At 33.5% G+C, this 23,766-nt stretch overlaps 3 protein-coding genes across 3 annotated transcripts; all 3 read right to left on the minus strand.

The window, feature by feature from the left end:
• Positions 1-2,570: 2,570 nt before the first annotated feature.
• Positions 2,571-3,131, minus strand: LOC139529042 (uncharacterized). Its single transcript, XM_071325278.1, has one exon. The coding sequence runs from the start codon at positions 3,129-3,131 to the stop codon at positions 2,571-2,573; it is 561 nt and encodes a 186-aa protein (XP_071181379.1).
• An 8-nt stretch (positions 3,132-3,139) lies between these two features.
• On the minus strand, positions 3,140-3,796 carry LOC139529043 (uncharacterized). Its single transcript, XM_071325279.1, has one exon. It carries the CDS (start codon positions 3,794-3,796, stop codon positions 3,140-3,142), a length of 657 nt encoding a protein of 218 aa, XP_071181380.1.
• Positions 3,797-3,918: 122 nt separating this feature from the next.
• LOC139529044 (tyrosinase-like protein) lies at positions 3,919-4,494 on the minus strand. Its single transcript, XM_071325280.1, has one exon. The coding sequence runs from the start codon at positions 4,492-4,494 to the stop codon at positions 3,919-3,921; it is 576 nt and encodes a 191-aa protein (XP_071181381.1).
• Between the last annotated feature and the right edge of the window lie 19,272 nt (positions 4,495-23,766).

The raw sequence follows: 23,766 nt of genomic DNA on the forward strand, positions 1-23,766 counted from the left end.
AGTATGTTCTTCTGTGTACTCGTTGTTAATTTAATGATCAAGATTGTTCAGTTCTAAAAAGGTAGTGTGTCTCTCTCCCAATTTATGATCCTTGTCAGTAGTTTTTATGCTACATTTATGGGCATTATGTTTTCTGGTTTGTGCGTTCGTTCGTTCGTTCGTCCGTTCGTCTGTCTCGCTGCAGGTTTTTGGTCGAGGTAGTTTTTGATGAAGTTGAACTATTTTCCTTTACTCCACCAATTAGTGTAGACTATAAGCGGATCGGAGCTGGAACTGCCGGGGAGTTTGCCTTACTGACAAAACTAAGATATTTTCTTTTATAATTATCCAATTTTTTTACAAACACGAAACGATTTTGATCTTCACAAATTGTAAGTAAACATTTCGTCAACTGTCGGTTCATAAATTTAAAGATTTCTAAGAAATTTATAAGTTTTTACTTCCTCATACAAAGTAGATCTTAAAAAGATAAGGCAGTTATTTTCAAGGTTAGTTTTGGTCTTAATGTTTCAGTTCTTAAACATCCTTTGCTTTTAAATATTCGTCTGTTGGTGTTTCTGATGAACACGATGAAGTTAAATTAAGAAAAGCATTAAGGACGCATGTGATTTTTAAAGCGTTTTTTTTTTCAATTTCTATATATTGTTAAAGATTGTATACTGCCGTCTAAATTTATTTTGTTGATGGGTGACTGACTCATTGATAAAAACTACATATCGAACTTTTTCTATAGTCGCCGTCAGCTGAAATTCGTAGCGGTTATCGGTAAAAATAATTTAAACTATCAACCACGTTCACTCGTGATCAAATTTTCACTATCCATTCATAAATCGCAAAAAGAAAAACAACTACTGACCTACCTTTTAAGTGATAGCACTGTGATAATCCTGACCTTCACATTTTCCAAGACGATTTTGAATGGTGGAATAACATTACAGGAAACTCCGAAAGTGACGTGTGTCATATGTAAACAAATGATCCTCATAGAAACGAAGATGGCGGAAATACAATGGAAAACCTTCTGGAAAATATGAAGGTCAGGATTATTACAGTTCGATCACTCAAAAGGAAGGTCAGTAGTGGTTTTTCTTTTGACGACTTATGAATGGAATGTGAAAAACTATATCTCGAGTGAACGCGATTGATAGTTAAGATTATTTTTACCGATAACCGCTACGAATTTCAGCTGACGGCGACTATAATGTATGACTGAAAACTACGGAAAACAATTTTCAAAATTCCGATTTTTCTGAAATTTTTTTATTTCTTTCAATAACAATAGGTTCGATTTTTACAAATTAAACATTTTCTTCACACCATTTCTGGAAAAAAACGCTTACAAAAAATATACTGTGAAGGACATTTTTTATGTTAATCAACATAATCTGAGGAACGGCGTTATTTCGGAATCAAAAGCATCATTATATGAATCAACGTACATACGAGGATTATGGGACGTGATCTTTATCAGCCCCGAACATTCCTTATACGCTGATTGCGATACCAGACAACTCGGTTGACACATTACACCGTTTGAGTCGTACACTCTAACGTATGCTTTTGTTTCACCAGATATTGACTTCTCGAAGGTAATAAGATTCAGAGGAACGAGTAAGCTCATCTATAGAAATGTAGTCCAAATGTCTACCACTATAGGAAAATCCATCAGTTTGAAATGTAATGTTAAAAGTTCTTTTGTTTTTAATTTCATCCTGTCCTGAGTTTCGATTCCTCTTGTGTTTGTTTATGATTATTATTGGGGTGATTGCAAAATTGTCGAATTTATATTTAGTACTACTCAAAGAACTAAATTTTCTCATCTCTTGTATCAGGCACAGATTTATATCAAATCCAATTTTGACATTATTGCCTGTTAAACTGAAACCAACAGATCTGCAACCCCTTGTTCCAGGATTATCGAAGTGCGAACTAAATCTTCTCGTAATTGTTGGCGCTATTGAAGTTCGAGTTAGTTGACTGTTCTCTTTAGCTCCAAATGCTGATATGTCTGGTAAAGATCCCAGTGCTTGTTCTATATGTGATGCAGCTCCAAATCCGCCTCCTATCTGTGAGGCATCTCTATGGCTTCCTTCTATCTGCGATGCATCTGCATGTCCGCCTCTAATCTGTGTTGAAGTTCCCATTCCGTCTCATATCTGTGATGCATCTCCATGTCCGCCTCCTATCTGTGTTGAAGCTCCCAATCCGCCTCCTATCCATGAGGCACTTCTATGCCTCCCTTCATCTGTGATGTATCTCAATGTCCGCCTCCTATCTGTGATATCCACTCTTGTCCGCCTCCTATCTGCATTGAAGCTCCCATTTCGTCTCCTATCTGTGTCACATCTCCATGTCTTCCTCCTATCCATGAGGCACCTCTATGTCTATCTCCACCTGTGTTGTATCTCTATGTCCTCCTCCTGTCTGTGTTGCATCTCCATGTCCACCTCCTATCTGTGTTGCATCTCCTAGTCCGTCTCCTATATGTGATGCATCTCCATATCCTCCTTCTATCTGTGTTGAAGCTCCCATTCCGTCTCCTATATGTGATGCATCTCCATGTCCTCTTTCTATCTGTTTGTAGCTCCCATTCCGTCTCCTATATGTGATGCATCTCTATGTCCTCCTCCTATCTGTGTTGCATCTCCATGTCCACCTCCTATCTGTGTTGCATCTCCTATTCCGTCTCCTATATATGATGCATCTCCATGTCCGCCTCCTATCTGTATTGTATCTCCTATTCTGTCTCCTATATGTGATGCATCTCCATGTCCTCTTTCTATCTGTGTTGAGGCTCCTATTCCGTCTCCTATATGTGATGCATCTCCTTGTCGTCCTCCTATCTGTGTTGCATCTCCATGTCCTCCTCCTATCTGTATTACATCTCCTATTCCGTCTTCTATATGTGATGCATCTCCATGTCCGCCTCTTATCTGTGTTGAAGCTCCCAATCCGTCTCCTATATGTGATGCATCTCTATATCCTCCTTCTATCTGTGTTGAAGCTCCCATTCCGTCTCCTATATGTGATGCAACTCCATGTCCACCTCCTATCTGTGTTGCATCTCCTATTCCGTCTCCTATATGTGATGCATCTCCATATCCTCCTTCTATCTGTGTTGAAGCTCCCATTCCGTCTCCTATATATGTGATGCATCTCCATATCCTCCTTTTATCTGTGTTGAAGCTCCCATTCCGTCTCCTATATGTGATGCATCTCCATATCCTCCTTCTATCTGTGTTGAAGCTCCCATTCCGTCTCCTATATGTGATGCATCTCCATGTCCTCCTCCTATCTGTGTTGCATCTCCTATTCCGTCTCCTATATGTGATGCATCTCCATATCCTCCTTTTATCTGTGTTGAAGCTCCCATTCCGTCTCCTATATGTGATGCATCTCCATATCCTCCTCCTATCTGTGTTGAAGCTCCCATTCCGTCTCCTATATGTGATGCATCTCCATGTCCACCTCCTATCTGTGTTGCATCTCCTATTCCGTCTCCTATATGTGATGCATCTCCATATCCTCCTCCTATCTGTGTTGAAGCTCCCATTCCGTCTCCTATATGTGATGCATCTCCATATCCTCTTTCTATCTGTGTTGAAGCTCCCATTCCGTCTCCTATATGTGATGCATCTCCATGTCCTCCTTCTATCTGTGTTAAAGCTCCCATTCCGTCTCCTATTTGTGTTGCATCTCCATGTCCGCCTCCTATCTTTGATACCCACTCTTGTCTGCCTCCTATCTTGATCAATGATGAAATTGCTTGTTGGTCCAAAAGTTGGTTAAAATTCATGAAAAATCTTGGAATGGTGACCCTTTTCCCCTTTTCCTTTGACGGGTACCAATTATGAACTGTTTTAAATCCTCTAAGACCAATAAACTCATACCTAGATCTGGAAACACACGCCTGTTTTCTTATATCACAGAACAAAAACCCATTAAATGCTCCTCCGCAGTTGTTACGACAAGTCGGGCAGGTGCATATCTATAAATTTGTTTTGTAAATGAATTACTAAATCCCTGAATATTTGTTTTTTGAGGTCTCAAATTATCCATACGTCTATTTGGCATATGCTGTAATATAGTAGTTGGTGGATATTCTGTTTCTGAATTAATTCCTAATTTGGTTTGGCATTCTCTGAATTTTTCCCATAGGTAATCTATGAAGCAGTGGTGAAGCCAGAAAATTGGGTCCATATGTCCAGTATTTCCTCCAACCCACCTGTTAACACTATCATGGTGTGACTCTAGATTGGCATGATCACTATTTGGAGCTGTTGGTCTTAGAATTTCCCGGTGGTATCTTTTTCTAAACACTGCTTTCAATCTGTCTGGGTTAATGGGAGAGCCTTTTATTCCTAGTTCACGTCGTAACAACGTACTTGGTTTTGTTGGAGTTGACCAATATGCGAATGGACCTGTATATACAACTCCTTTTGGGTTCCCCAAAAATATTTCAGTAAATAAGATAGAATCCTCTTGGTTGTCCATCAAATAATCTGGTCTTGAATCCCAGTATGGAAGAGTCACTCCGCTATTATATTTCCGAAGAGCCTCCGCGAATCTGTCTCAATAGAAATGTGGATATAAAAGCGAGTCGTCAAAATTAATCGATTCAAAGAAACAAATAAGTAGGTAAAGTCACTTGCATATATTGATTATGTACTGCAAAATAAAAAAATTCTGCGATGTTTACCTTCTTGCGAAAATTGCGAAGAAATAGGTATCACTTTGTATGCAGCATTTAATGGAATAATTAACATAATTTCGCTCGCATTTTTGTCAATTCTTCAAAAATGTACATTATGAATATATCCAAATTTACATTATCATGATTGATATTATAAGTACAACATTTTATATATTTTATAAAAATAAAAGAAACATTAGTACACCGCTGTTCAGTAGTCATAATTCGATTAAGCAAAACAAATCCAGGTAACAAACGGAAACCGAGGGAAACATATCAACTATAAAATGAAAACAAAGCACCAACAGAAACACTGAACTACAACAAAAGCAAAGGGCAACATACATGGAAACGGACTGTAGATAACAACTGCTATATTCCTGACTTGGTACAGGACATTTTCAGAAAATATGGTGGGTTGAACCTGGTTTTATGGCTAACTAAACCTCCCGCTTACATCATTACATGACAATGGTAGAAACAAAATAGCGCTAAAACGAAAACACTACGTGACAGGAATACAGTACAAACAAACGTTAGAACACTCAACACGAAGCAATACATAAATGAAAGATATAGTTATAGTACATAACAACATATAAACCGCAGAAAAACAACGGACACTTCCCATGAATTTACGACAGCACACTATGCAGGACACCACAAACGAATTAAAACCCCGCGTCACATGAATTGATCAACGCCACAACCATTGACAACAAGGTACAATTATAAAAATTCGGTTATTTTATTTATGGACACTTAACACGAATCTTTAATTGGGAGAGAGTTTTTAATTGTGTCACTTAATTTCTTTTCTAATCATATCGGTTTTTCTTTTAAATCAAAACTGTGTATCAACACAAACAAAAAAAAAACATCCTGTGCGTATAGTTGCTTTAAACTTAAAATCATATATAATGAAGTAGCTGATGTTGTTTTTTTTGTATCTTAACTGTCACATACATATAGAAAATAGAAATAAAAGATAACTGTAATATAATGCAAGATCATGTCAGACCAAACAGTAAACAGTATTATAGTTTCTTACGTAAAAATAAACTCATCATAAGTGTATTCAATACTTAAACCATATGGAAAGTCAATGGGGTCAAAATTCTTAATTCGTAACTTGTCAATTTGTAACGTGTAGTTGTGTAATTTCATAATGCGTAATGCGTAAATTGTCAGTTTGTAACTAGTATATTTGTTATTTCAAAATTGTTAAGTCGTAAATTGTCAATTTGTAGCTTGTAACTGTGTGATTTCGAAATTCTTTATCGTAAATTGTCAATATTCATATTGATGTTTGTAACTTGTAACTTGTCGATTCGTGAAATGTATATGACATTGTGTGAAATGTCAAAGTATTAAATGCTGTCGTTGTATTATGTTAACGATCATTATGACGACAGATTGACAACTTACGAATTAACAATTTTGAAAATTACAAATATACAAGTTACAAACTGACAATTTAAGCATTACGAATTATGAAAATACACATCTACAAGTTACGAATTGACAAGTTAAGAATTAAGAATTTTGACCCCGTTGTCTTTTCATAAAACCATAGCCACTAATATGTTGTATAAACACACACCAATATTATTCATTTCTGCGCGACACAGCAACCAAACAACTCAAACAAAAACTAAAAAAGTTCTTCTAAAGGCATTCAGATTTTGAAAACAAATTCTACTGAAACTTCAAGTTATCCGTTAAAATGGGGAAAACAAGTGATTGATAATTATCCGTGTAACATGTGTAATGCACCAACATTTTTAGCTCACATGGCCTATATAGTAGATTTTTAACAATTTTTTGTAAAATTTTTAATCTTACAAAAATCTTCTGCTCTGAAACTACTGAGACAAATTTAACCGAACTTGGTCACAATCATTATTAGGGTATCTAGTTTCAAAATGTGCGCGACATGCCAACCAACATGGCCGACATACATGTAGCTAAAAGGGAACATATGTAAAATGGAGTTTTCGGCTTATATCTCTGAAACTAAAGCATTTAGAGCACGTTTGTGTTCATCAGGTTGAGATATATATTTGTCCTGAAAATTTCACACGAATCAGACTAACGGTTGTTAGGTCACTACCCCTAAAGAAGTAATTTTAAGGAAATATTAGGGTTTTTTTGGTTATTACTTTGAATATTATTATAGATAAAGATATTTTGTAAACAGCAACAATGTTCATCAAAGTAATATCAACATTTCAGTCAACAGGACCAAAATGTGTAAATTAGTTGATGTAAATAGAATGTCATTCATTTATCTTTAATTTTTGTTTTTGTTAATCCTGGGTTTACAACATATATACAAGGGCAAAGCTTGAGAGGAATAACCAACAACAAATGGGTTGCGTCTTCTTATTTATTTATTTTTTTAAATATACGCTATTTTCTTTATATGCATGTATACATATATACGATTTCATTTTATACCTTTTACACGTAATTTCAAAAGAGATGAGATTTCTATATAGCAACATTCCAGCAGCGCCTGCATACGGACTTCATACCTCCCAGTTGATATTGTATTTCAGGGCTTGTATTTCTTATCATGATTTCGTTGATAGAGAGTTGTTGCTCAAAGGGAAGCTTCTAAATCAAGAGTGACACGTGGTTTGAAATTGAAAGCATCGCGTTGTTAATATTACCAACGCCATTAGTTGGTTGGCCGTAATGGAATATTTGTTTCACAGATGACAAAGGATATAATATTGTCGTATAAACTGGCCCCAAACAATAAGTTTCCTTAGTGCAGACAAAATGGACGTCACAATAAATTCCAAATCATATATATGAACCGAAATTATAACAAAAATACTAAATTAACAAAGGCCAGAGATTCATGACTTGTAAAACAGGCGCAGAAATATAGCGGGATTAAACATGATGGGTGTGAGGTCTCAACATCCCCCCTATACTTCAAGCCAATGAAGAATAAACAATAACAAAACAGCGATACGCACAGAAAACTCAGATATATAAGAACTCAGAGTCCGATGTTAGATTAGGTAACAAAAGAAACAAAACGAAATGAAAATGATCAACACAAATTAACAAAGGACTACTAGCAGTTACTGACATGCGAGCTTCAGACCTCAAGAACTCAATTAAACTGATAGAAATATTATGTCTTCATCGTATGCAACTTATACTTACAATACGCAATAATATCTATGCCAGCTTACAAAGTTTGGACCATCATGTGCAGATTTTCTGGCGCCTCCCTGTTGCATAAGTGCGAACAAATCATACTTGTTGGGTGAGACCGACTGAAAAATATTGCATAGGCGATTGAACAAATTACATTCTTAATGACATATGTTACCCAAAAATTAGACATTGGCGATTGAACAAATTAAATTCTAAATGACATATGTAACCTATAACTATGACATTGACGATTGAACAAATTACATTCTGAGTGATATATGTAACTAATAAAATGACATTGGCGACTGAACAAATTACATTCTGAATGACATACATGTATGTAACCCATAACTATGACATTGGCGATTGAACAAATAACATTCTGAATGGCATATGTAATCCACAAAAATGATATTTTGGCGATTGAACAAATTACATTCTGAATGACATATGTAACCTATAACTATGAGATTGACGATTCAACAAATTACATTCTGAGTGACATATGTAACCAAAAAAAAGTGACATTGACGATTGAACAAATTATATTCTGAATAACACATGTAACCCAAAAAAATGACATTGACGATTGAAAAAATTATATTCTGAATAACATATGTAACCCAAAAATATAACATTGGTGATTGAACAAATTACATTCAGAATAACACATGTAACCCAAAAAAATGACATTGACGATTGAAAAAATTATATTCTGAATAACATATGTAACCCAAAAATATAACATTGGCGATTGAACAAATTAGTCTGAACGAAATATGTAACATAAAAATATGACATTGACGAATGAACAAATTACATTCTGAATGACACATGTAACCCCCAAAAATGACATTGACGATTGAACAAATTATATTCTGAATGACATATGTAACCCAAAAATATGACATTGGCGATTGAACAAATTACAATCTGAACGACATATGTAATCCAAAAATATGACATTGGCGGTTGAACAAATTACAGTCTGAATGACATATGTAACATAAAAATATGACATTGACAAATTACAGTTTTAATGACCTATGTATTAGCCGTATTGGTGACAATTTTTTGGAACTTTTGGTCCTCAGTGCTCTTCAACTTTGTAGTTGTTTTGGCCTTCGAACTTTTTTCATCTGAGCGTCACTTGTTAGTTTTGTGAGGACGAAACGCACGTCTGGCGTATTAAATTTTAAACCTGGTACCTTTTGTTAGCTATCAGGCGTGTATTTCTCTGTCCTATACTTTCTCCAATTTATTTGTATTGTAGTCCTGTCATGTAATGTTGTCATTTTAATATTATATTAGACATTGCCATTTAATTGGGAGGTTTGGCATGCCACTAAACCAAGTTCAACCCACCATTTGTTTTCTTAAAATATCCTGTACCATGTCAGGAAAATGGCCATTGTTATATTATAGTTCGTTTATGTGTGTGTTACATTTAAATTCTGTGTTTTTGTTGTGTCGTAGTTCTCCTGTTATATTTGATGCGATTCCCTCGGTTTTAGTTTGTAGCCCGGATTTGTTTGTTTTTCCTCAATCGATTTATCAATTTCGAACAGCGGTATACTACTGTTGGCTTTATGTAAATAAAAAATTTCGCATAGTATGGCGATCGAACAATTTACATTCTGACATATGTAACCAAATTATCTGTTTGCATTAAACATGTTAAATAAAGAAAAATACGGACTGAAAGCGGATGCTTCATTTATAAAAAAAAGAGAGGATATTTGTTAAGTGAACATGACAGGTAAAAACAAACAGGACGGTTACACCTATGGTTGTATTGAAATTGGTCAAAAGGTTGTTTTTTTTTTTTTGGGATAATATACTTTATTGCACTCTATTGCTGTTAACAATTTACTTAGTGTACAGCATTGCACTAAGTATCCCTGATATATTAGTTATTAGGTATACAGGGAGAATATCTAATAAAAGTAAATTGATGTTACATTACAATGTTACAATATTTTAAATGATTTCATGTTTACCGGAGAATATTTCACTTCCGTCCGATAGTGTTTTTTAATATTAGATAAATGTGCATCGTTTTGCCATCATCATCTTTGTGATTTGGATAAATTTAATTCACAATACTTAGACAGTTTGTCTAATTTAAAAGGTAAGTTGATCATAATTTTCGTGATGTTTTGAATCATAATAAAAGTGCAACTGTTAACTTATTTGAAACCTGTTGTATTTTAGACTGATGTATCTAAACTACTCGGGTAAACATGATTATACACGACATCAGAGTGCACTACACATAGTTGTCAAAGATAAACACATAAGGTATAAAGTAAAAAAAGAAGACAAAAAAGTGTGTATTATACAATATTGAATGATACATTATTATCTTTTTTTTAACACGTGGTATTAAAGTACATTAATGTCACCTGACATGCTCAAGTCATGTGACTTAATACTTGGGTCATGTGATCTCAGGGATATTTGTACAAATCCTTGTTATTATTTATGATCATTTATGTAGTTTAGGGTTTTTAAAATCAATTTACTGGTTTTTCTTTTAATTATATTATTGATTTCAACTATAGATTTTATTTCTGCCTTGAATATTTTAAAGATATCTACTTTTGTTCTTCTTGAGTCAGAGATGTAATATGATTTGTAGATAGAAAAAAATATTACAGTCAAAAGAAAGTTAATTTCATAGTAAGCTTCATCATTTATTTTATATCCTACTACAAGATTTTCTATATTAAGAATACTTTCATTGAAACCTATAAATTTAAGAAGGTTGGATATTTTTGATAAAAAATTGCTGTTGTAACTGCAAGAAAAAAAAAGATGTTCATAATCTTCTTTTATACTGCAATGATTACATTTATTATTTGTGAGTATTTTCCATTTAACTAATAAATCATTGCATGGAAGTATAAAGTGAATTAATTTCCATCTAAACATTTTCAATTTATTGTCAGGTAAGTAGTTAAGAATGAAGTTGAAACAATTTTCTAGTTTGAAGTACAGGTTTTTGGCAAACATTTTTTCCCACATTATAACTCCTATAGGTTTGTCCAGTTTGTTTTCATTTATAATAATGTTATAAATTTGTTTTGTACTCATTTTAGAATTGATTTCTTGATTAAGCATGATTTTTAGACTATTTATAGTATTATGAATATTAACTTTAGTTTTAATTGAATTATCTTGATTTATTATTGTAAGCCATTGATTTGGTATAGCTTTTTTAATGCAAGATATCTGCCTGATCCAATCTTGTTTGTTTTTTAGTTTAGAAAGTATATATGTTTCTGAAATTTGACCTCTATCATCTATAATATCATTTATGAAATACAAATTGCTTTTTACCCACTCTTCAAAGAATAAACATTTTCCATTTAGTCTGAGAAAGTTATTTCCCCATAGAAATTGTTTTCTTATTTGTAGAAAGTCATGTGGGTATGATGACCCACCTCCTTTAACACTAATCCAAGTTTTAATTAATTCTTGGTAAAATTCTGGAACACTCTTGAAAATTGATTTATCTAGATCATTTATATTTCTCAGATTCATTAGAAATATTATCAAGTTATTACCAAATTTATTTAAATAATATCTTGGTATAACTGTCCAATTGTCTGTTTCAGTATTAAATAATTTTGTTATCCAGCCTATGTGTATGGATTTTATAAAATTATCGATGTCTATCATTTTAAGTCCCCCTTTTTTGTACTCTGTTGAAAGAGTTGATCTTTTAATTTTGTCTCTTTTACCATTCCATATAAAATTATATATGAGGGTTTTAAATTTTTGTAGCGAATCTTTTGGTATTACAGTATTTGATGCTATATATGTTAAGTTTGGTAGAATTAAAGATTTAGTTACTACTATTCTTCCTAATATACTTAGTTTTCTTTTCTTCCAGTTAGCTATTATTTTTTCACATTTCAATATTTGTTTTTCAATATTAAGATTTTGACATTCTAATCTGTTGTGTCCAAAATAAATTCCTAAACTTTTGATAGGTTTATCACTCCAATTAATATTCTCATATTTTTCTTTGCAGTGCTTTAATTTGCCAAGCCATATTCCTTCAGTTTTAGTTCTATTAAGTTTAAGACCAGAAAAGTTACCAAATGTTTCAATTAAATTTAATGCAATTGTAATGTCCTGTTTAGAATGTAGGAACAGAGTGGTATCGTCTGCTAGTTGACATATTTTTAGTGTATTGGTGCTGCTTTCTAGCTTAATTTCTAATTCTTTAATATTTTTATTTTCTCTAATTTTTATAGCCATTATTTCTACGGCAAGAACAAAAAGTAACGAAGAAAGCGGACAGCCTTGGTCAAAAGGTTGTAAAATAAAATGTTATTCTATATGCATGTTCTTTTTTAATTGAAGAATACTAGATATTTATCTATATACACTGATGAAGACATAACTCGTTACATTAAATGGAATCTTTTAGCAAAAGGACCGTAAAGGATCGTGAAATAAGAAATACATTCAAGGAAATATTGAGTTCACCTTTATGAGACAGTAGCAGTCTTTAGTTTAGAAATTTGTTATTACAATCTGGTTAGTTTGTTTTAGATAGGCAGACCTCGTTGGTTATCAAACAATATAAATTTTCATCATTAGACAGGCGTATGCACCATTTGTTAACGCTGGATTTGCCTTAATGTTTGATTACAGATTCACCAGAATATATCTAATTTTGGTATTTATCAAACAAATTGAACGAAGAAAAATTATAGAAAAGTCGAACTTTCTGATCGTTACCATGTTTACTAATAAACTTACCGTGTCACTTTTCAAGGCTTTTACTCTGTACCGTGTTTGTCGTCTCAGGCGATTATGTAATTTTCTGCCGAGCGAATCGAGCCAGTCGAAGGCATCATTCCTTAAATTTATTGAGCATTTATTGGTGTATATATGTTCCCAAAAACTTTCTAAACAGGTCTTTTGAATATCATATTGAGTGATGTTCTTATCAGCTTTTTCCAAGTAGCATTCTGCTAACCTTGGTGGAAACACATCTTCCATAATAAGCGCTGACGCCGGTATAAGAGCCAGCAAAAGTAAATAAGACGTCATTGTCTGTAAAACATAAACAATACCTAAAAGACGAAGATCAGTTTGGCAGTATTTGTTATTAAAAATGTGGTATAATAATTTAAATGTTCAGGTTAGTTTCGTTACTTATAGTGGACAACTATTTATTACTAAGACTTGATGAAGTTCACTGACAGTAGGTTTTGTTACGCCTAGGCTTGAGAACTTGGAAGACAAATGCTCACAATAATCTTAGCAGATACAGTTTATTGGATATTCTCTTTTACATCATACACCACTGTGGTGCATCCACGAAAGACGGCTACTACAGGTCATACAATATATATTTACATTCCTAACGACTGCATGTTCAAAATGTAGTATAGAGCAGGGTATATATTCATATTACATTAAGATATCCTGGAACTCAAATGCAGTGTTATACTTGTCATGCTGTTTTGACAATGACTTTGAAAAAGAACTTTCTTAATACATGATATATTCAAATAATGGAGAAATCAGATTAAGAAGACCCTATATATAATATCAAAATAAGATGATTGCCAATGAGACAACTATCTACCACCATTCTCATAAAGTGGATGTAAGTAACAAGTGGCATCCGTACGGCATTTAACAAATAGACAAACCCATACCATAACGTCAACTATAATGTAGGTTACATAAATTGTGTTTCTATTCACATGATTTACAAATAGTCGAGTGCTCTATTTTTTTAGTAATTAAATTATTGGTAAAGATATTTAAGTTGATATTTACCTTATATGTTTAAAACAGAAGAAAATGTATTTATAAGTACTTTACCTTACTTCCAGGTTATAAAACTAATTAAGACAACGCTGATTTCAACAATTTATATACCAAAAGCTAAATTAAATGACGGTGGTACATGTATTAAATCTAATTGACTAATTAAACAGTGAGTATATTCTTGGAAAACATATGTGTTTTGTAACGTAAATTGATTTCATGCTTATACTTAATATACAGAACCGCTAAAGAAACGTCGTATTTTTCGAAAACTGAAATTTTCAAATACTGTGGATTCATTATTATTCGTTGGATACAAATTTTCGTGGCTTTCGAGGGTATAAGTGAACCACGAATTCAAATGTTCAACGAATTACAAATTTTCTATAGGCTTTGTGTGCAGAGATCGGTAAAACCACGAAATCAAATATCCTCAAGGTTTCCCCAATCCACTAAAATTGATACCAACGGGAAAAAATGAGTCCACAGTACATTGAAAAAAAATGTTTATTTATTTCAGTTTAGGTAAATTACCTTCAAATGATTTTAAGATTATGGTTAAATCTCCGTTACGGCTGACAGCGTTCATTAATTTGGTCGTCCTAATATTGGTTTTGCTGGGTTTGTGGGACACGTTTCGTAGTCAAATTTCGTGATGATAAGATGCTCGTTGAATCCATGCCTCTATAAGGGTATTTAAGAGGTGCAAAGATTTTGTGTCATCATAATCTGTTGGATGCAGTACTAATGACACGACTGAAACCCACGACAAAGAGAACAGGTAATAGAACGTTTGAATGCTAGACAGTGACCTCAAGGCGTTGCAAATGCATTTAACTGCAATATACTCACCATTTAACGTCATCGTGAACGCTACAATGCAACAAACAGTATATATGACCGTCCACGTACTGCTCGTCCTAGTGTAACAACATTGCGTCAGGATAGCTACATCTTACGACATCATCTGCAGAACCGGTTCCTCTGTGCAACTCATACTGCTTGTCGACAATATTAATGAACCAGAGACCAATTAGTCGGCGTCGATTAAAATCTCGTAACCTGAGTTGTCGTCGTCCTGCCAGAGGACCTATTCTCACACCACGTCATCGCCGTGAACGACTGCAGTGGACCACCCAGCGACAAAATTGGACACATCAGCAGTGAAAAACGGTTATCTTTTCAGACAAAAGCCGGTACTGCATTTCAAATGCAGATAGCATGACACGGAACTGGAGAAGACAGGGCGAAAGATATGCAGATAGCTGTATGATGCAAAGAGAACCATGTAGATGTCCAAGCATTATGGAATGGGCGGAATAGGCTTGACCAATACATTAGGGACTGTTGTCTTTCAGAATTTTTGAGCAGGTAGAGCATGTAGAGGAAATGGTGTTCATGCAGCCCGGTATACCGATCAAGTTATGCGACCACATGTTGTGCCACATTTTGCGCACTGTCAAAACAACCCTGCACAGCTTGAATATGCAATTGCGCATACTGCAAGAGCTACAAGGGACTTTCTACAGCAATACAACATTACAATTATGCCTAGGCATGCTCTTAGTCTGGACTTCAGATTCATAGAACATATCTGGGACGAAATTCACAGAAAACTGAATGGCGTCCATCAAAGTTCGACAACTGCTGTGAAACTACAGGCATCTCTTTTCTGCAGGTATGGGCTAGCATTCCTATGCACTTTATCAACCGTCTAATTCATTCCATGTACATGAAATATCAGCCCATAATGAACGCTAGTTGGGGATACACACGCTACTGACTGATGACCTGTATTAATAAATCCTGTGATATGGTGGTGGAAAACTTTATTAATGAACAGTTAATGAACTGCAATGATGTGATTTGGTTAAAAAAAACAAGGGTATTTATACGCCCATTCAATAATAAAAATACTATTTATTCTTTCATCATTTTTGCATAAAATTCGTCTTCGACGTTTCTTTTGCGGTTCAGTATATATAGTTCTAGTACTAATAAAAAGTACCAGCAATATTATTATATAACCCGGACACCGAATTGGAAGAAAACAAGGTTTTGATTTATGACAAAAATAACATATTATTAAATATTTTTATATATACAGTTTTGATCATGGAACCGGTATCTTTTCTATAATCTGGAGCATTTCAATATTAAACCAGTTCCTAGAAAGTTAGGGTTAAACCACAAGACTGAAAAAGAATGATTCAAGAATTTCATCAAGGATGTCCAATTATGTGAAAATTTCGGAGAATTCATGACTATGTTTAGAAAACCGTGACATGTTTGCGTGCAGTTTATTTGTATACTTAAAGTTGGTACTCCTCGTAAATATTCGGCATGTTATGATATTCACGCACATAGTTAAGCAAATACGAGAGACAATTCTAGAGTTAAATTAGTTTTGTGGGTACCATTTTCTCCTTGTAGTCCCCGTTACTTTTATGACCAGTTGTTTCGCTCTACAATTTGGTTATTTTTTCTATATTGCACATAAAACCAGAAATGTTTGAAAAAGTAATTAAGCTTTAAATAACAACTACATACATCTTTGAAAAAGGATATGGTTATTGGGGTTAAATCATTTTTACTGTGACTTCTGATGAAAATTTATCATTTCATAAATTTTCGTTCAAATTATCTTTCAGGTGACTGTTGCAATGCATTAAACAATTTGTTCTGGTATCCAGTAGTAAAGAAAATTGGTATGCGACTTCTAATCACTGCTTAAATGAAATGATGAAAAAAGACGATGTGTGGTTCAGTGGCAAGATAATTTTCAGCATTTAAAGAATTCTATTATAGAGATTAGATGGATTACTTATTATTTTTATCATGCAAAGTGACATATATTCAGCTGTATATATATATATATATATATATATAATATACTCTGCAAAAATAGAAACTCATAATAAATTTTTAAGAATTTTAATACATGTATTTTGATGGTAAAATTTTACAATTACTACTAATAAAGATATTCAATTAAAACGTGATTGATTGAGGAGAGGACAGTCAGTTCCTTCGAGATTAATGAACAAAAGGCAATTTGTCATAGTTACGGTAACGTCCGATGACGTTTATAAAAGTACCGTGTATGAACAACTATCGATGCCTATACACATATCCTCGAAACAGATCTAGATGCTATCAGTTTTCTAATGTTAGTGCATGGAATCGCTCGCCTTTCCTGTGGCAACATTTGTGTGAGCTGATCATGGGTCTGATGCTGAGGTAGACGCTAGTGCACACGTTTATCAAGTTGGTCCCATATATATTCAATAGGATTCAAGTCCGGTGATTTGGGTGGGTAATGTAGCGCATTGGTTTTTTTCTGCTTAGAGTACCTCATTGTTAAACGCCCTGCCTGAGGCCTAGTATTTTTTTTCTGAAACAACTCCTTGTGTCTGTCAAATAGATGCATAATGTTGAAGGTTAAAAACTTTCTCTTCTGTACCTTTGAGCCATTAAATTATACGGCACATGTACCAATTCCATTTCACCACCGTTATAGTTAGCCTCCAATATCATGACACTTCCAACGATTCGGAAGCTGTCCACTTCATGGACACACGAGGAAGCAAAACGTTCATACATGCACCGGAATACACGAGTTCTTTCGTCATGTTTCTGAAGTATAAAAAGGGAACTCATCATTGAAGCGAATTTTGTGCCATTTGCGCAATGTCCACTTCCTCTATCTGTTGTAAACAGTTATCAGAGGTACCGGGGTAATAATTTAATACGCCAGACGTGCGTTTCGTCTACTAAAGACTCATCAGTGACGCTCAGATCAAAATAGTTATAAAGCAAAACAAGTAAAAAGTTGAAGAGCGTTGAAGACCAAAATTTAAAAAAAAAATGTGTCTAATACGGCTGAGGTAATCTATTCCTGGGATAAGAACATCCTTACTTTTTACGAAAAGTTTAAAGTTTTGTAGCATGAAATTTATAATTATGACCATATAATTGATGTTCATGTCAAATCGGACTATAATTCGTCTGTTTAACGGCCACATAACGGGTGCATAACACGGCCTCCTGTATATAATGTCATGTTGTCGCAGTCGATTGCGAACTGATAGTGAGCTGATTTTTTTAATTTCTGGTATCCCAACTTCAGTTTCTGTTGCGGCAATTATTCTATTCTGTAAACTAAAAACCCGTATGTAACGATTTTGTCCAGGATTTGTAAGGAGAGATTGAACTCTCCTCGGGTGGTCCTCAGTACAGCTATTTTGCTTGTATTTGTTCCAAAATTGCGAAATTGTGCTCTGGTTTACAATTTCAGTTATTGATACTTCACTTTGGGACACTCCGGTCTAGAGACTGTCGATGTTATTATTTCAAATAGCAGTGTAAAACCTTGAAATGGCAGCGTTTTAACGTTGTGGTGAATTAAATCTTCAAACATGGTCCTGATGTGCGCAAATTTAAACAGTGCTATCAATTTTCTAATGATAGTGCGACGTGTGTCACATGCGGAGCACCTGAGACCAACTCCAGTTTTTGGTGCGGTTCGTGTTGCTTAGTCTTTAGTTTGCATATTTTTTCTTCTGTACTATTATTTGTCTGTTTGTCTTTTTATTTTTAGCCATGGTGTTGGCAGTTTATTTTCAATCTATGAATTTGACTATTCCTCTGGTATCATCCCTCTTTTGAGTTGACCTCACAATTCTTGTGAAAAAAACGATAGCAAACTTTTGCTGCGAAAAAGGTCATATGAACTCTGAGTCGCAAATTTAAAATTTTAAATAACGAGCATTTACATTTTTTTCACTTACCTGTAAAAATTTGAAGATGCAATTGTCCGTTTCATTTTACCTTGTAAAATCTATATTTTGCATTTTGAATTTTGAAAAAACATCTGTTGTATGCATTTTTTTAACAGTATATTTTTAATTGAAACATATTAATTATAAAAGAGTCTGTACAAAATGAATATAGGGCATTTAACTGCAACTAGATTTTGATGGCATGATAGATTGGGGAGAAATGTTGTCTTGAAACATGGTATCTATCTAAATAGACATTTTACCTTTGCCATACAAACAAATAGCATTGGCTCCTGGTCCAACCACTGTCTGTGTCAGTGTCGCGCAGTGAGCTTTTATCACAGGCTATTCAAACAGCATGATGGTTAATTACTCTTGAATGCGCGGCTCATGTATATAAATAAGCCAAATAAAACAGAGTGCTGTATTGTGCAATATTGCAAGATGCTGAAGAAAAAATTCTGAAGTGTGTTAACCCTTCTGTGTCATTTGGTATTTTGTAAAGAGTTGTATCATTGGCAATCATACCACTGCATACCATATCTTCATTTTTATAACCTATTCACGAGAAACAATTTATAAGCATTTCAAAAAAATAGTTAGCTTATTATGTATGTATAAGTACATTAAACAAGTAAAATTGTTGGGCATAATACTTCATTCTTTATGATAAAATTTATATATGTCAATTGTATAAGATATACCCTATTTTCTCATTCTGCCTCGATAATACATTTTAACAGAAAGTGTAGCCATATAACAACATAACCATGAAATCTGAAACCATAATTAGGTCACATTATGTAAATCAATTATAAAATGTGTCTATTAAAGTCTTTAAGTTAACTGGCTATCCTGCAATAAAAGATAACATAAGCATTTTTTTCTTTGTCATGTAGTATATACTTTTATATGACTTTTATGTTTTGTTTTGGAACAAAGAGTTTGAGAATATTTGGAGAATTATAAAATTAGTTGGAAAATGTTTAGTTGACTTGTTCAAATGTTTCAGATGATAGTTTTATTATAAGCATAAGGTTAGGGTTTTTATTGTTTTTGACAGACCCTTGATAGATTTGAAAATTTGTGTTATAATACTACTGGCTTATTCTAATGTTTGTATGCACAGCTTGTGGCACTATTGCGTGAATTCTGTAATCACAAAATTTGACTCTATTGCAGGGGCTTTGGGTTTTGTTTTGGCACATTATTGGACAATGTTGCATGAATTTGCTTTATAACGAAATGTAATCAAATTCGTTGTATTGTGTTGCGTTATAAAGTACGGTCCACTTTTGGAAGTTGTGTGCCGAAAACCTTTATGGTTTCTCCAACATGTTTACATGTTATTTAAATTGTAAATTATATATAATGTAATTATTCATATCGATTGGAAATATGTTATCCTATTTAGTCATGAGATTACGCATCACCGGTTATTTTATCGTCATATTTTCCGTCAATTTAATGAGCCCGGACCTGAAAGTGCTGTTAAAGTCGCCGTCATGACAATTTTGTAATTTGTCAAAACTATAATCATGTCATTTATTTATTTATATGTCATTAAAAACACTCAATTAGTAAAACTAATTACAGGTGATACAGCAATGCAGGGAACTAATTACAGTAAAAATACAGCATTACAGGGAACTAATAACAGGATAAATACAGCATTACAGGGATCAATTGCAACAATGAAGACGAATGGAAAGGTTTAAGTGAATTCCAACGCATGTGTTGTATCCAATCAGAACAAAGGGATCATACAAGCTCAGATAATTGTACCTTCTCAAACAATTAAGCTCGATGAGATAAGTGTTAATTTGAAACATACAATACAAACAAACCTGACAAACGTCCGAGGATGTACCTTCCTCCCTGATAATAAAATGATATTTAAAAGTTTTTTTAACAACCATGTTAGCGTGTTAAAGCCAGATGGTTCAGCTGATTTTGATCTAAACACAAGAGAACATGTTTGGGACGTTGTATATATAGAAGACATTACAAATTCAAAGCAGATCAATATAATCAATGTCAAAAACAGAAATGTGAAAAACGTATTGAACGTCACTTCCGGCGATGACGGAGTACCATTCAGACATTGAAAGTTGATTTATTGTTTCGGAAAGCAGGGACTGAAGATGATCAGTCTGAGTGATGAATCCATAACCAGTATCACCACTACTAAAATGTCAAGTCAGGCTAATGTTGATTCGAAGGACAAGTTGTTCTATACAAATGACGACCGTCATACTAGTCGCCTGTTGTGATTTCCAAGGTAAAACACTCTGGACATTCAGCGAACCCAGTGCACTGAAATATCAATGCAGTTTATCAGTCGACAATAATGGGAACGTATTTGTGGCGGGAGCACATTCTCGCAATGTGATCGTTATATATATCGATGGTGACCGCTATAGACAACTACTATCGAAGAAAGATGGACTTGACTGTCCATCAGCTGTTGAGTACGTCCGAACGAACAATAAACTTTTAGTTGCTAGTTATAACGGAATCGCTTTTGTGTATGATGTAGTATGACAGTAAACTTTTTGTAATGCTTTCTCAATTATATAACAGTCCCATAAATGAACAAAAAAGCTTATGTGAATGATGTCATATAAAAATTTGTTATGGTTCAGTATATTTTTTTTTGTTTTAAGAGGCGGTATAGACTTTGTAACAGATTTTAGAGGGAAGTCAACAAAGGGTTCCAACACTTAAATATTGAAAATTTTCCAAAATGTCTTATCAAACATGATAAAATCAGCTGTCTTTTTTCGCAATTATGCTTAAATTTACAGTATCCCAGATCCATATATTAAATATTAAATGGGAATATTTCAAATACCGCTACGAAAAGTACAATAACAAAAATGCAGAACGCAAATGAAGATTAAAAGGATACTTCCCTTATCAGAATTAAGTACTGAAACACATCAAATGAATGGAACATAACTGTCATATTCCTGACTTTGCACAGGAATTTCGATCTGTAGGAAATGGTTGATTAAACCTGGTTTGAAATTACGCTAAACCTTTCTCCTTTATTACAGCCGCAAACAATTCCATTATTGATGATATTGGAACATAACTGTTGTGAGTAAAACGAACAAAAATATTAAGTAACAACGTCAATAATTGGGTGACAGTGGTCAACATTGTTTTGCAATCTTAAACACTTCTTACATCAAGCTAGTAGAACAAAGAAAAATAAAATAACATATATATGTCGTGTACAAGTTGCGATTTTGTACAGGTTATAACATTACAAAAATATTGTACATGTTATAACTTGTATAATGCAAAAATACAAGTTATAACATGTACAAAAGTACCTCATACATGTTATAACCTGTACAAAATATTGCTTAAAATGGTTTTAACTTGTACAAAATATTGCTTAAAAATGGTTTTAACTTGTACAAAATTTAAAATAAATCTTAATGAAGTAAAAGATACATTTAAATTCACCAATGCATAAAGAACAACAATAAATAGGCCAGAACGTGTCTTTTTCTGTAGAGGACAATGCTCACAAAGTTTCGGAAATATATGTTTAATGACTTATGTTGGCAAAATGTGTTTTCATGTAATTGTATCTTTTATGCAGTCCGTCATGGCTTAAATAAGTGTGAAACTGTTTACTAAAAGCTTGCATTCCTCAATGACAATTACATTAGATACTAGTAACTAAATTCTTCAAAAAAAATTAAGAACGATTCCTAATAATTTTGGGAAATACTCCTCCCTCTTGTTTTTATAGCATGCAAAGACTAAAACAATATCTTACATACTTACTCTGTAAAAGCAAGAGAGAGCTGAAATAGTTTTCATTGGACCACGCTTCATTATCAATATCTTTTGATCTACTCTTCAACATTTTTGGCCTTCAGCATGACTTATGTAAATTTATAACTCAATTTTTGTTTATAAACTATAAGATCATTGCATGAGGCGAATGTCGTTTTGATGTTTTAAATATATCCTCTTCTTTGAAAACATGTATTTGTGGCCTTTGAATGTTGTCTGCTCCATGGGCGGGTTGTTGTCTTTTAGACACATACCCCATTTCAATTCCCAATTTTATTTGTAGACACATCTATCCTGGCTATCCTCTTATGTCTTTTAGTGTCAACTAGAAAGAAAGTAGTTTACTATTGCCTTTAAAGTGGACACTTACAATTATAATTCATCAAATAAAGATATGTCCATAGATAGTCATTTAAGAGGATCATAAGACATGTCCTAAGATATATATCTTATGACGGGTCTTAGGAATGCTTCGTAATACCGACCCCTGGACATTAACTGTATCAAAAAAGGACAAAACACACTAACATGAAGGCATAATACAAAAGTTATGAAAATGTTATTGAGGTCAATATCATCTGCATGTTGCGATAAAAGAAGAAAATATCCTTATTTTTCGATTTTGTACAAGTTAAAACTATTTTTAAGCAATATTTTGTACAAGTTAAAACCATTTTTAAGCAATATTTTGTACAGGTTATAACATGTATGAGGTACTTTTGTACATGTTATAACTTGTACACGACATATACACTCTATAGAAAAAGCTCATACCAAAACAAAGAATAGCGAGAATACAATAATTGATCGCATGAATTGGTACAATAAAGAAATTGCGAGATGTATAAATACTGAGCCACAATGAAGATTACCAAAAAATTGACTGAACGGTTAATGTTAAGATTATAAAAAGGCAAATGAAAAGAACATTTTGACACAAATTTACGATGATCAACAACGTAAGTACCTTGACTCAATATTTCAAGACCATCATATATCCTTTGTAAAGTTGATACTGTATACCTATCAATAAGGTCTAGGTATCTTACGATTTTCTTTTTTAAGGAAAATTACCTTCTGCTCAAACCCTTTCATAAAGTATGAGTAGCAAATGCAAGCTCATGAATACCGAATGAGTTTGGAAATGTATAAACCATATATATATTTATATGTATGCAAAGCCAATATATGTCGCTGCTAAGGTGGAGGAATTTATTATTCAAGGAATGACTGTAATCTTTGTTTCTGTCTATGAGGAAATAACATCAGAAAGGTGGTGCACACTGAATAACCCGATTAGCAGGTTATTTTAAAGTGTGCACCACTTTTTTATGTTATTTCGAATAGGCAGACAAAATATTACAGTCATTTCTTTTAATTTGATTCTAAGATTAATTTTAAAAACGGAGTAAACCATGAAAAAACGTTGATGACGGTCACGGTCACCTCCCGAAATTGTGTCTATGAGCTGATAAAATAACAACGTCATCCAGTCAGAAG

The sequence above is a fragment of the Mytilus edulis genome, chromosome 6 (genome assembly GCF_963676685.1).
Source record: "Mytilus edulis chromosome 6, xbMytEdul2.2, whole genome shotgun sequence".
NCBI classification, from domain to species: Eukaryota; Metazoa; Mollusca; class Bivalvia; order Mytilida; family Mytilidae; genus Mytilus; species Mytilus edulis.